At 40.3% G+C, this 13,546-nt stretch overlaps 1 protein-coding gene across 4 annotated transcripts in view; it reads right to left on the bottom strand.

Moving 5' to 3' along the window:
* rnls (renalase, FAD-dependent amine oxidase) overlaps positions 1-13,546 on the bottom strand; it is a 174,936-nt gene that overhangs the window by 146,125 nt on the left and 15,265 nt on the right. For 2 of the 4 annotated variants that reach the window (XM_063071627.1, XM_063071629.1), the window contains exons 3-4: positions 13,245-13,387; positions 5,379-5,531 (exon numbers count right to left, since the gene is read on the bottom strand). In XM_063071627.1, the coding sequence (XP_062927697.1) occupies positions 5,379-5,531; positions 13,245-13,387 (296 nt within the window). The remainder of the gene's footprint in view (positions 1-5,378; positions 5,532-13,244; positions 13,388-13,546) is intronic. The other 2 variants (XM_063071628.1, XM_063071630.1) reach the window with 2 other exon arrangements.

The raw sequence follows: 13,546 nt of genomic DNA on the forward strand, positions 1-13,546 counted from the left end.
GAAACACAATGCAAAATAAAGTATTACGTGACGGAGGAGAGAAGAACCAGAATGGTTTGCTCCACGTTGCATAGGGAGAGACAGGATCAGAATGGGGTTGGGCTAACCCCTTCTGGGCACAGGGAAACTAAAGAGAGAAAAAGAGCCGGGATCTCCAAACCTTGTCCTATTCACCGGATACAATGAACTTGGCACCAATGATAATGAGAGATAATGAGAGATCATTAGAAAGTTATAAGATGTGAGATAGTCAGATCAGGGGAGATAAATAAAAAAATAGGCAGAAAAGAGCAGAAGCTAACGCACATGTAAATTTTCTTTGCACAACAGAAAGTACAAAAAATAAATTGCATGCATTGTAGATTGAAATTTAACTTGAAGGCTTTGACACAGTAGATGTTATTGACGACTGAAAGCATAACAGTCAGAATTGGGAACTCAGTATTGCATGTCAAAAGCCCACAGGATATCACTGTGAAGTATTAGGCAATTGGAGTAATCAGTGACTAAGGTTTAATTCATATCATCAACCAGATAGGATAAAAGAGGCAATCTGTTTGGTAAAGTTTCTCTGAGTAAAATTAAGAAATAGTGAAAGGCTTAAGACTCTAGTGGTGGGGGGGGGGGGATGTTGAATTTAGAACTTTTCTGGTAGCAGCAGGATCCACAAATGGAGACTTAGACAAGCAGCTAACAAAGGCAGCATGACTTTAAAAGGGGATTTTAAACTTCATGTTGCCAGGAATAGCTTATGCCTTAAAAGTATTTAATTGCTAGAATATATACAAGGTCCTTTCCCGCAAAAGTACTCTAAGAACCAACAAGTAAGCAGGCTGTATTAGGTTTATAACAGATAATTAACTGCATTTAATTATCAGCCTAACAGTGCATTTATGTTTAATTATAAACACCCACAATACAACTAAGTTCAGCGTAGCAATCCAAGGGATAAAACTCAAACCTACTACAAAAATCTTATTCTGGATAAAATTGGCTTTCGAATCTCCAACACACACAAAAAATGCTGGTAAACACAGCAGGCCAGGCAGCATCTCTAGGAAGAGGTACAGTCAACGTTTCGGGCCGAGACCCTTCCTCAGGACTAACTGAAAGAAGAGCTAGTAAGAGATTTGAAAGTGGAAGGGGGAGGGGGAGATCCGAAATGATAGGAGAAGACAGGAGGGGGAGGGATGGAGCCAAGAGCTGGAAAGTTGATTGGCAAAAGGGATACAAGGCTGGAGAAGGGAGAGAATCATGGGACGGGAAGCCTAGGGAGAGGGACAGAGGGAGAAAAAAGAGAGAGAGAAAAAAAGGGGGGAAAAATAAACAAATAAATAATGGATGGGGTACGAAGGGGAGGTGGGGTATTAACAGAAGTTAGAGAAGTCGATGTTCATGCCATCAGGTTGGAGGCTACCCAGACGGAATATAAGGTGTTGTTCCTCCAACCTGAGTGTGCTTCATCTTTACAGTAGAGGAGGCCATGGATGGACATATCAGAATGGGAATGGGGAGTGGAATTAAAATATGTGGCCACTGGGAGATCCTGCTTTCTCTGGCGGACAGAGCGTAGGTGTTCAGTGAAACAGTCTCCCAGCCTGCGTTGGGTCTCGCCAATATATAGAAGGCCACATCAGGAGCACCGGACGCAGTATATCACCCCAGTCGACTCACAGGTGAAGTGTTGCCTCACCTGGAAGGACTGTCTGGGGCCCTGAATGGTGGTGAGGGAGGAAGTGTAAGGGCATGTGTAGCACTTGTTCTGCTTACAAGGAAAAGTGCCAGGAGGGAGATCGGTGGGAAGGGATGGGGGGGAAACGGATGGACAAGCCTCCGGGTCCAACATATAATTCTCCGTAACTTCCGCCACCTCCAATGGGATGCCACCACTAAGCAGATTTTTCCCTCCCCCCGCTTTCCGCAGGGATCGCTCCTTACGCGACTCCCTTGTCAACAACACCTTATATTCCGTCTGGGTAGCCTCCAGCCTGATGGCATGAACATTGACTTCTCTAACTTCCGTTAATGCCCCTCCTCCCCGTCGTACCCCATCCCTTATTTATTTGTTTATTAATTTTTTCCAATTTTTTTCCTCTCTCTCTTTTTTCTCCCTCTGTCCCTCTCACTATAACTCCTTGCCTACTCTCCATCCTCTGGGCACCCCTCCCTCTTTCTCTCTCCCTAGGCTTCCCATCCCATGATCCTCTCCCTTCTCCAGCCTTGTATCCCTTTTGCCAATCACCTGTCCAGCTCTTGGCTCCATCCCTCTCCCTCCTGTCTTCTCCTATGATTTCAGATCTCCCCCTCCCCTTCCCACTTTCAAATCTCTTACTATCTCTTCTTTCAGTTAGTCCTGACGAAGGGTCTTGGCCCCAAACGTCGACTGTACCTCTTCCTATAGATGCTGCCTGGCCTGCTGTGTTCACCGACAATTTTTTGTGTGTGTTGCTTGAATTTCCAGCATCTGCAGATTTCCTCGTGTTTGCATTTCGAATCTCCAGACAGCTTTAATGGTAAAAGCACAATGGAACAAGCAAGAAATCATCAGAAGCAATATAACACAGAACCAGTTTAATACTCCTAAAGGGCAAGAGCTCTGCTTCACAAATAAACAACCAGATGGGGATGAGGAAAACGTAAAATACAGTCTAACAGATGATCCAGGAAACGTGAAAAACAGTGACCGATGGCATAACAGATTCTACAAAACTGGGAATCTGATAGAAACATTACAATAAGGGAAACCAGGCTGTTCAAAAACAATGTGGGTCTCTTAAAATAAACACCAATGATGTTTTTAAATTTAAGTAAGAAAACTAAGATTTGAACTATTACTTACAGACAGTTTTTATGTTCAAGAAGGTGGATGCTGCCCCAAGATATCCTGAGGAAACTAATGAATCAGGGACAAGGACCTGTCAAAATTAACACTGGCAAAATAAAAGCAAAAAAGAACTTAATGGACCGAAGGAGTGAAAAATCCACAGAATAACCTGGTTTCATGACCAGGGCTTCAAAGGACATTAGTTATCCTAAAAAAAACCTCAAATTAAGAACCGTTACTTTAGTTTGGCAAATTGTGCACACCATTTAACTACTCAAGGGAAGTGAACCTGGAAACCAAGGCATCTACTGTCAAAAAAAACCACTGTCGTCTGTAACTAATGATCAAAGGACTTTTATGTGACAAGTTCAAAGGAATAAATAAATCTCAATAATAAGCAAATGCTTTGAGAGACTGGTCAAGGACTACATCTGCAGCTTGCTACCACCCAAACTGGACCCCCTACAATTTGCCTACCGACACAACTGATTGACAGATGACACAATAGCCACTGCTCTACATACCTTCCTTACACATCTGGAGAAGGAGGATGCTTATGTGGGAATGCTGTTCTTGGACTACACTTCAACATTCAACACCATAGTTCCATCCAGGCTCAACAGGAAGCACAGAGACCTCGGCCTTGGTCCTGCCTTGTGCAGCTGGATCCTGGACTTCCTGTCAGATCGCCGGCAGGTGGCAAGAGTGGGCTCCCTCACCTCCGTCCCTCTGACCCTCAACACAGGAGCCCCTCAGGGCTGTGGACTAAGTCCCCTCCTTTACTCCATGTATACCCATGACTGTAGCTCTAATCTGCTAATTAAATCTGCCAACGACATTACATTGGTTGGCCTAATCTCAAACAATAATAAGGTGGCCTACAGGGAAGAAGTCATCTTTCTGGCACAGTGGTGTTAAGAAAACAACCTCTCCCTCAATGTCGCAAAAGCTAAGGAGCTGGTTGTGGATTACAGGAGGAATGGAGACGAGCTAACCCCTATTGACAACAATAGATCTGGGGTTGAGAGGGTAAACAGCTTTTAAGTTTCTTGGCATCCACATCACCGAGGTCCTCACGAGGTCTGTACTCACCAACTGTGTGATGAAAAAAGGCACAACAGCGTCTCTTTCATCTCAAACAGTTGAGGAAGTTTGGTAGGGGCCCCCAAATCCTAAGAACCTTCTACTGGGGCACAATTGAAAGCATCCTGACTGCCTGGTATGGGAACTGTACCTCCCTTAATCGCAGGACTCTGCAGAGAGTGGTGCGGACAGCCCAGCACATCTGTAGTTGTGAACTTCCAATGATTCAGGATATTTACAAAGACAGGTGTGTGTGAAAAAAGGGCCCGAAGGATCACTGGGGATCCGAGTCACCCCAACCACAAACTGTTCCAGCTGCTACCATCCGGGAATCAGTACTGCAGCATAAAAGCCAGGACCAACAGGCTCTGGGACAGCTTCTTCCACCAGGCCATCAGAGTGATTAACTCACACTGATGTGAGTGTATTTCTATGTTATATTGACTGTTCTATTTATGAAAATTATTAAAAATTACTATGATTGCATATTGCATATTTAAACAGAGACGTAACGTAAAGATTTTTACTCCTCATGTATGTGAAAGATGTAAGAAATAAAGTCAATTCAATTCAATTCAATGGCCTCTCAAAGAATTACCCTATTTCAATATTCCTGGAGATGACAACCCTTAATCTCTTGGACATCAATATGTGTCACTCAGAAGTAAACTTACAGGTGCATCTATGAAATGGTGTAACTTTTTAAATTTCCTGTTCATTTAGTTGTTGTTAAAGATTGTAAGTAGGAAGTAGAGTGAGTTCTTTGATGGAGGGTGATGTTGAGGGTTATGTAGTAGACAAATGTGTAGCATCTTAGCAAAGTGCCACACAATGGATGTTGGGAAAATAAAGTCCGTAGGATTTAAGGGAAAATGACAATACGTACAGGAAGTTGGCTATGGGATAAAGAGTCAAAAATAGTAGTAAATGATTCCCTTTCACTCCAGAGAAAATTGGACTGGTATTCTTCTTGATATTTTGATGAACTTGAGTGTGCAAGCATATGCAAAGTCTGCAGATGATTCAAAATTTGAAAATGTAATAAACAGTGAGGAGCTCAAAAGAAGACTTCACGAAGAGAGGAAGATCTAGAAATTAGATCATGTAGCACTTGGGTCATAAACCAGCTAAACTCATCCAATATATATTTCCACAAGTTCAAACCTTTTGTTTATAGTTTTGTCTCCACCTCTGTCACTCTGACCACATATCACCACTCATTACCTTCCAACCATCTTGAACAGTCAATCTGGCACACAAATTTCAAACAGCTATGTTGCTGGTTGGCTGATTGTTCGCACTTTGATACAAATTGAGAATAACATTGACAGAACTGGTGAGAATTATGAATACCAAAGCACCAAGAATCCACATACTTTGTGATACGAAATCAAGTCTCAGGTATTGGCAGAAGTGATGCATGAAATGATGATAATGATTCTTTGCTCTCTTTATAAGAAAGTGTACTTACAGGACTTCATATCTCCTTGTAGCTGAAGAATTTGTGGAGCAGGTATTGTCAAGACAACTGCATCAAATACTTCTGAAGGACCAAATTTGTGGCAGACTTCCAGTTTTCCTCCTTTGAGGTTAATGTGGGTAACATGATGATTGTACAACACTTCTAGATTTTGAGGGTAAGTAGAAATGAACAAAGACAGAAATATGAGATATAGAAAAATAAGAAACATTTCAAAAATTTCTAACACTTTCAGACCATCCCCAGGTAATGAATGTGTTCCATTTTCACATACGTCTATAAGTCAATTTTATTTATGTCGGAAAATATACAAGAGTCATTCAATGTGGTAACCACACCTCCACTGTACTACACTGAAAGGCGTCAAAACTACGTTGTAAGACTGGTATGAAAGAACAATTGCCAAAAGTGGAGAAAGAGAGGAATGCCCTGCCAGGGTGGTGGTAGAGCCATTGAGGCAATAAAGAGACTCTTGGAGAGGTACACAGATAATAGAAAAATAGAGCGCTATGTAGGAGGAAAGGGTTAAATTGATCATAGAGTAGGTTAAAATGTCAGCACAACATTGTGGGCCAAAGGGCCTGTACTGTGCTGTATTGTTCTATGTTCCATGTTCTATAAGAGAAGAAACTGGTTTTGCCAATCATAGGAATGAACATATGTTCATTAGACTTTTGAATTTATTTGTATGTATGTTAAACTTTTGGATTTATTACCATTATGAAAGCCCATGGATATCAATTAGTTAAGCATTCATAACTTGGGGATGGCCTGTATTAAATTTGAAGCAAAATGCAAATCACAGACTTGGTGCTCATCCATTCCTTATCCTTTTCAATTTCCTGATCTCATTCTCTCCTGAATGTAATGAATCATAACTAGATACTGAAGAATGAATTCTGGTAGCTTCTGGTGCATTACATAAGTTTGTATTCTTCGGGAGCAGCAAATTAAAGTTAGAGCAACACACACTGTGATGGATATCCACTGTCCAGAGCCGAATCAGGTCTTGTTTTTTGCCAAGCTCAGCTTTCTAAATTAGCAGCTGACACTTCTGAAGATTCAAGTGTTGTTTTTGAATGTTAAACTTCCAACCAACGTTCTTTGTTTAGCTTTGGTCAGAAATGGGAGCCAGTCTTCTGTTCTTAAAATGTAAATGGCAAGGACTGATCAGTTTGACATTTAAAAACACTGCTTTGCAAACAGGTCCACTGTTTATAGAATGCAGGATGCCGCCCCATATCATCTGTCCTAACCTTTCAGGATGACCATTGTAAGACAATGGGTTATTTAATTTGGCTTGTTTCAAAACACACAATGCTGCTAGATTATTTAGTTCAAAGAAACTTGCAGAACAGATGGATAAAATCACTTAGAAAATCAATAGAAATCTGTTAATAGCTGGAAAATTGATGTACTTATGGAGCCAGCTTCACAGCATTAATTGTGGGTACCTGGGAACTCTGTCTCCAGGTGCTTTTCGACCATGTAAAAGGTATCTGAAAAAATATCACATGTGTGTGAAGTTACCCAAGTGGTAAAAATGACAGTATAAATGCAAAAGATGATGCGAAAGGATTTAGAAGGAGTGGATTGGGACAAATTGTTTTATGGGAAGGATGTAATAGAGAAATGGAGGTCATTTAAAGGTGAAATTTTGAGGGTACAGAGTCCTTATGTTCCTGTTAGGTTGAAAAGTTTGATAGGAAAGGTTAAAAGTTTGAGAGAGCCATGGTTTTCAAGGGATATTGGAAACTTGGTTCAGAACAAGAGAGATATCTACAATAAATATAGGCAGCATGGAGTAAATGAGGTGCTCGAGGAATATAAAGAATGTAAAAAGAATCTTAGGAAAGAAATTAGAAAAGCTAAAAGAAGATACGAGGTTGCTTTGGCAAGTAAGGTGAAAATAAATCCAAAGGGTTTCTACAGTTATATTAATAGCAAAAGGATAGTGAGGGATAAAATTGGTCCCTCAGAGAATCAGAGTGGACAGCAATGTGTGGAACTAAAAGAGATGGGGGAGATTTTGAACAATTTCTTTTCTTCAGTACTCACGAAGGAGAAGGATATTGAATTATGTAAGATAAGGGAACAAGTAGGGAAGTTATGGAAACTGTGATGATTAAAGAAGAGGAAGTACTGGCACTTTTAAGGAATATAAAAGTGGATAAGTCTCTGGGTCCTGACAGGATATTCCCTAGGTTCTTGAGGGAAATTAGTGTAGAAATAGCAGGGGCTCTGACAGAAATATTTCAAATGTCATTAGAAATGGGGATGGTGCCAAAGGATTGGCGTATTGCTCATGTTGTTCCTTTGTTTAAAAAGGGCTCTAATAGCAAACCTAGCAATTATCGGCCTGTGAGTTTGACATCAGTGGTGGGTAAATTGATGGAAAGTATTCTTAGAGATGGTATATATAATCATCTGGATAGACAGGGTCTGATTAGGAACAGTCAACATGGATTTGAGCGTGGAAGGTCATGTTTGACAAATCTTATTGAATTTTTTGAAGAGGTTACTAGGAAAGTTGACAAGGGTAAAGCGGTGGATGTTGTCTATATGGACTTCAGTAAGGCCTTTGACAAGGTTCCACACAGGAGGTTAGTTAGGAAAGTTCAATTGTTAGGTACTAATATTGAGGTAGTAAAATGGATTCAGCAGTGGCTGGATGGGAGACACCAGAGAGTGGTGGTGGATAACTGTTTGTCAGATTGGAGGCCGGTGACTAGTGGGTGCCTCAGGGATCTGTACTGGGTCCAATGTTGTTTGTCATATACATTAATGATCTGGATGTTGGGGTGGTAAATTGGATTAGTAAGTATGCAGATGATACTAAGATAGGTGGCGTTGTGGATAATGAAGTAGGTTTTCAAAGCTTGCAGAGAGATTTAGGCCAGTTAGAAGAGTGGGCTGAAAGATGCAAGTGGTAGAGGCCAGTTCAATATTGTCATGTAAGGTAAAATTGGATAGCTATATGGACAGGAAAGGAATGAAGGGTTATGGGCTCAGTGCAGGTCAGTGGGACTAGGTGAAAGTAAGCTTTCGGCATGGACTAGAAGGGCCGAGATGGCCTGTTTCCGTGCTGTAATTGTTATATGGTTAAATTAAGAGAACAGTTTACACTTTTTAGGAATGGTCCAGGAACATCAAGAAGAATGATAGTAAATTAGAATTCATTCCTCTGCCTTTGATTTCTGTGACAGATGACTGGTTCGTCTGCAACTCATGGGTATGTCTTTTTAGCTTAAGGAATAGTATCAATGATTTGGAAATCCTTTGTGTTTTAGAACTGGCTTGTAATTTGGAAATCTTTTACAAGATAGAAAATCCCCTGTGTTTAAATGTATTTTAAGAATGTTTGAATTTAAACATATATCACTGAAAATAAATGAACTGTGTATGAATAACTTTGTTAGCTGGAAGTATCTTCTCCTTGGTAGGGAGGGGGTCCCACCACTCAAACAATGGGTCTTGGCCAATAATTTGCCATGGAAGTGAACTAGCTTTTGAAGATTTGGCAGTTACAATATATAATATCTTTAGTCAGAATACCCATGACCATCACAGCACAAAATATTGGAGGAACCAGCAGGCCAGTAGAATCTATGGAAATGAATAAACAGTTGGTGTTTTCAGTTGAGATCCTTCATCAGGACTGGAAAAGAAGGAGGTTCAGGCTTCTACCCCCTTCCTTCCCTGTCCTGATGAAGAGTATCTGCCTGAAATATCAATTGTTTATTCAGTTCCATAGATGCTGCCTGACCTGCTGAGATCCTCCAGCATTTTGTGTGTGTTGCTCTGGATTTCCAGCATTTGCAGAATCTCTTGTGCTTAAATTAAAGGTAGTATGCTTGTTGTATGTCATAGCAGACCATGGCCATGTTTTTCCAGCACTTTCTGAATTTATTTCACAACCTAGACATTCATAGAGTCAGACAGCACAGAAATATACACATAAGCCCATTGAATCCATGTTGACCATCAAATGTCCATCTACACTAATCCTATTTTCTCTATTTTCCCATCAACTCCTCCCAGATTTCAGCACTCATCTACACAACAGGGTCAATTTATAGTGGCTAATTTGCCTAACAACCCACACATCTACAACTGTTTCAGTTAGTCCTGACAAAAGGTCCGGGCCCGAAACGTCGACTGTACCTCTTCCTATAGATGCTGCCTGGCCTGCTGCATTCCACCAGCATTTTGTGTGTGTGTTAGTTACAGATAGAAGTATTTTAGCTTATAAATTCCATTCTCATTTTTTTTCTCAAACTAAAATAGTATTGCATGGCATGCCAATATTACTTCTTTAAAAAGCCATAAACACCATGATCTTGCAATGCCAATTTCCCAAAGCAGTAACGTTGGGATTCCCTGTATAATGCTTTGCTGTATCAGTTCCAGTATTCCATTAATCTGTGCAGAATCAGAGATTTGCATAATTCTAGTTACTTGGACTGTTGCTTTTTCAAGAATAGCTGCTTTAGTATTATCAAAAAGAATTAAGGCTTCTATGTTTGGGAAATATAGAGCAGGATTAATTGCATATTGGAAACTTGCACATTGCAACTTGCATTGACAACAGTGCAATGGTTTTGCTGTAAGTATAATGTATAAAGAAGCTCAAGGAAGAATTAACTTGCCTTTTGTGTGTAGAATAAATCACACAGACTGAACTGAAAGAATTCCTGTTCAGGTATTGACTGACATATGCAAACACATTCAAATAATTCACAATGCACTAGCTGGTAAAGGTCATCTGCTGAGAAGGAGTTCAAAGTAACTGTAAACATGACTGCTCAGTGGTATGGACTAAAAAATACACTTCTTCCAGCTATAAGATCACTAAATATTTGATCTGGTTTTTGAATGTTTTGCTGAAATTATTTTCTAGGTCTACCTGCTTTGCAGTCTGTCCATTGCCCTTTTCCTCTATTTTACCAACATAGGCCTCTGTTTCAAGGTTATGTCAAAGTCAAAGTAAATTTAAGTACACACACATTAATATATACTACCTTGAGATTAATTTTCTTGCAGACATTTACAGGAAAAATAAAGAAATACATTAGAATTTATGAATAACTATACTTAAGCAAGGACTGAGAAACTTGCAAAAGTTGTAAAACCAAACTTTCACTGTTCTTTTTTTCCTTCTTATGATTTGGCGATCATTTCAACCTGCAACATGGGCAATGTAAGGCTGAGGTGAGATTTAATACTTTTAAAACCATCTAACCTGCTTAGTACTAGAGTTAATGGAGGGGAGAGAGTGTTTGCAGACAATCCTGAGAGGAGAGCTGGTTACTTAAACATTATACTGAGCTCAAAGAACCAAATTTACAAGTTTACCTTGGGCCATTTAAGTTCCCTCGGCTTCAAGAACCATGGCAGCTAAAAAAAGACAATAGCTGTTTAAATTAAAAGATAAGTAAGTGCCCCTGAAGAACCACTTGTAGGCCAAGAGGAATACAGGTTCTTTTCCCATTCTACCTCCTTTCCACATCATCCTAAAAGTCCTCACAACCTACCCACCCCCTCCTGCTTTTAAAGAGACCCTATCCCAAATAGATTCACGATCTCAGAAACACATGAAATTCTGCAGATGCTAGAAATCTTGAGCAGCATACACAGAATGCTGAAGGAACTCAGCAGGTCAATGGAGGGAAATAAACCCTCAACACTACTGGCTTCATCAGGTGTTAGACCACCTCCTGCCACGGAGCTCCACACATTCTAATTTGACAAAACCAGGAGCTAAACTGCTGCCTAATGAAAAGTGCTCTCCACTCAACATGAAGCCACTTCTGTCACTCAGATGAAGTCAGGGGACAGACATTACTAATTCAAAAATCCACAGTCTGTGGTTAAAGCTCCACAATCTGTAGGGTCAGTTCCCTAAGCAGAACACTTCCCGTTCTCTCCAGTGAGTGTCCTATACCCTGACCAAACCAACTCTCTAACATTCGTCCATCATTAACTGCCCTCCAACAGAGCCAGGAGAGAATTTAAACCCTAAAAAGCAGAAAGTGTCCTGCCCTCCCAAAAGCCACCCCTTCCCTTCAAATATATTCTTGCACCATTGTGGTACTGCAGTAGGTAGCTTCAAGTATGAATATCCTGCATTGTAAAGACATTTTTTATACACTTCTTAAATATGCCATCAGTAGCCTGATTTTTTTTTTACATCCACTGATAACGTTTATCCAGTTATGTTATATGGCTCAGAATGTTGGACAATATCTAGTAACATGAGGAAACGAATTGAAGCAGCAGAGATGTGGTTTTTGAGGAGGATGCAGAGAATATCTTGGATGAAACGAATACCTAACGAGGATGTCATGAACAGAGCAAGCACAAAAAGAGAAATAATGTATGAGATCATGAAAAGGCAACGTGACTTCATTGGACATATAATTAGGGAAAGAGGAGTTAGAATGCACGGTATTTATGGGAAAGATTGAAGGGAAGAAAGCAAGAGGAAGGTGAAGACAAATGATGATGGAGACAGCAGCCAGAGAACTGGAAATGAATACCAATGAATTGATCCACTTAACCCGAAACAGGAGTGTCTGGGTCATGGCAGTCAAAGCTCAAACTGGGCACGGCACCTGATGATGATGATGATGATGTCATTTGGATTTGGGGAAAAGAAGGGTCTCGGCCTGAAACTTTGACTGTTTACTCTTTTCCATAGATGCTGCCTGACCTGCTGAGTTCTTACAGCATTTTGTGTATGTGTAAAGGGTAGGCTAGTGTTGCCAAATAATTGCTTTATATAGCATTCCTCTTGGGCTTGGAAGGCAGTTTTCTCCCTCTCCCTTATGCTCCCGCCATGATAGTGAGGTTCCAACGTTTAACATGTCTCAAACTCCCAAAGTTCTTCAGTGAACATCTGTATCCTCCAATCAAAGTCAATCCACTGTTGAATTATTTTTCACAGAATGCCAAATGGTAAGTGATCTGCATCAAATGAATGCAAACACTGGCTGATTCCTATGGATCAACCTTAGACCATAAGACATAGGAGCAGAATTGGGCCATTGGGATCATCAAGTGTGCTTTGCCATTCCATCAAGGCTGATTTATTATCACTCTCAACCCCATTCTCCTGTCCTCTCCCTGTAACCTTTGATGCCCTGACTAATCAAGAATCTTTCAATTTTTAAATCCCTTCCTAGCAGTAAAAGGATCAAAACGGGGCTCTATTCTTCGTGCAAATCTCTGTTCAGAATTTAACCCACCACCCTTGTTAAACGTGCTCCATAACTCAGCAACCCATTTGTCTTATTGGTGGCTTCCTTCCTCTGGTTATCAAAGATATTTGCCATCGAGTCTACATTTCACCTGGATCTCTTTTAACATCACCTTTTGTGATTGCAACACCATTCTTGGAGTACATATCCCCCAATTAACTCCCTTTCAAATAGCAAAACACCTATCTTTATGAGGTTTATGTTTCTTCCTGCTCAGTAATCTAACAGGGTCAAGGATTAGTACAGTAACCTACCCACAGGTTATCCTCTAGACTTTTACACTCAAAATACTAACACTTGTCACAAGATAATTTGTTATCTGCTACCTGACTGACTCATAAACTCCAGCTGTGTTGTTGCTGGAGTTTCCCTGAACCTCTTTCTATGCTCTGAGACTTCCAGCAAATTCAAAAGTAAAATTAACCCTTCTAAAAATAACAAAATATTCCTTATCCATGCCCATAAATTGCAACTAAATTATTAAGAGGTGTGACATCACCACTTGAATATATTCATTGTAGAACTTCTGCTTTGGCAAACAACTATTGTTAAGCATTTGGCAAAACGGCTATCATAAAATTGATCCATGATCCATTACCTGAGTCACTGAGATAATATTTGACAATAGAAGAGATCCCGTGTGGGGCCACATAGTTACGGATTCCTTCTTTTATTGTCATTCCTTCCACACGACTGAGCAGAGGTTTTAAAATGCCACGTGACAGCAACTCTCCATAAAAACTGAAAGAAAAAGCATTCAGATGTCTTTTTGCAATTTTTCCACTTTATCAAAGTGAAATATTCACCAATATTGTATTGAAATAGAACTGGAGCTTATCCTAAGGTAATTTGCAAATCTCATCACTCCACTTGTGCAGGGTGACTTACACAAATTCATAC

This window comes from Mobula hypostoma, chromosome 19 (assembly GCF_963921235.1).
Source record: "Mobula hypostoma chromosome 19, sMobHyp1.1, whole genome shotgun sequence".
In the NCBI taxonomy this organism is placed as follows: domain Eukaryota; kingdom Metazoa; phylum Chordata; class Chondrichthyes; order Myliobatiformes; family Myliobatidae; genus Mobula; species Mobula hypostoma.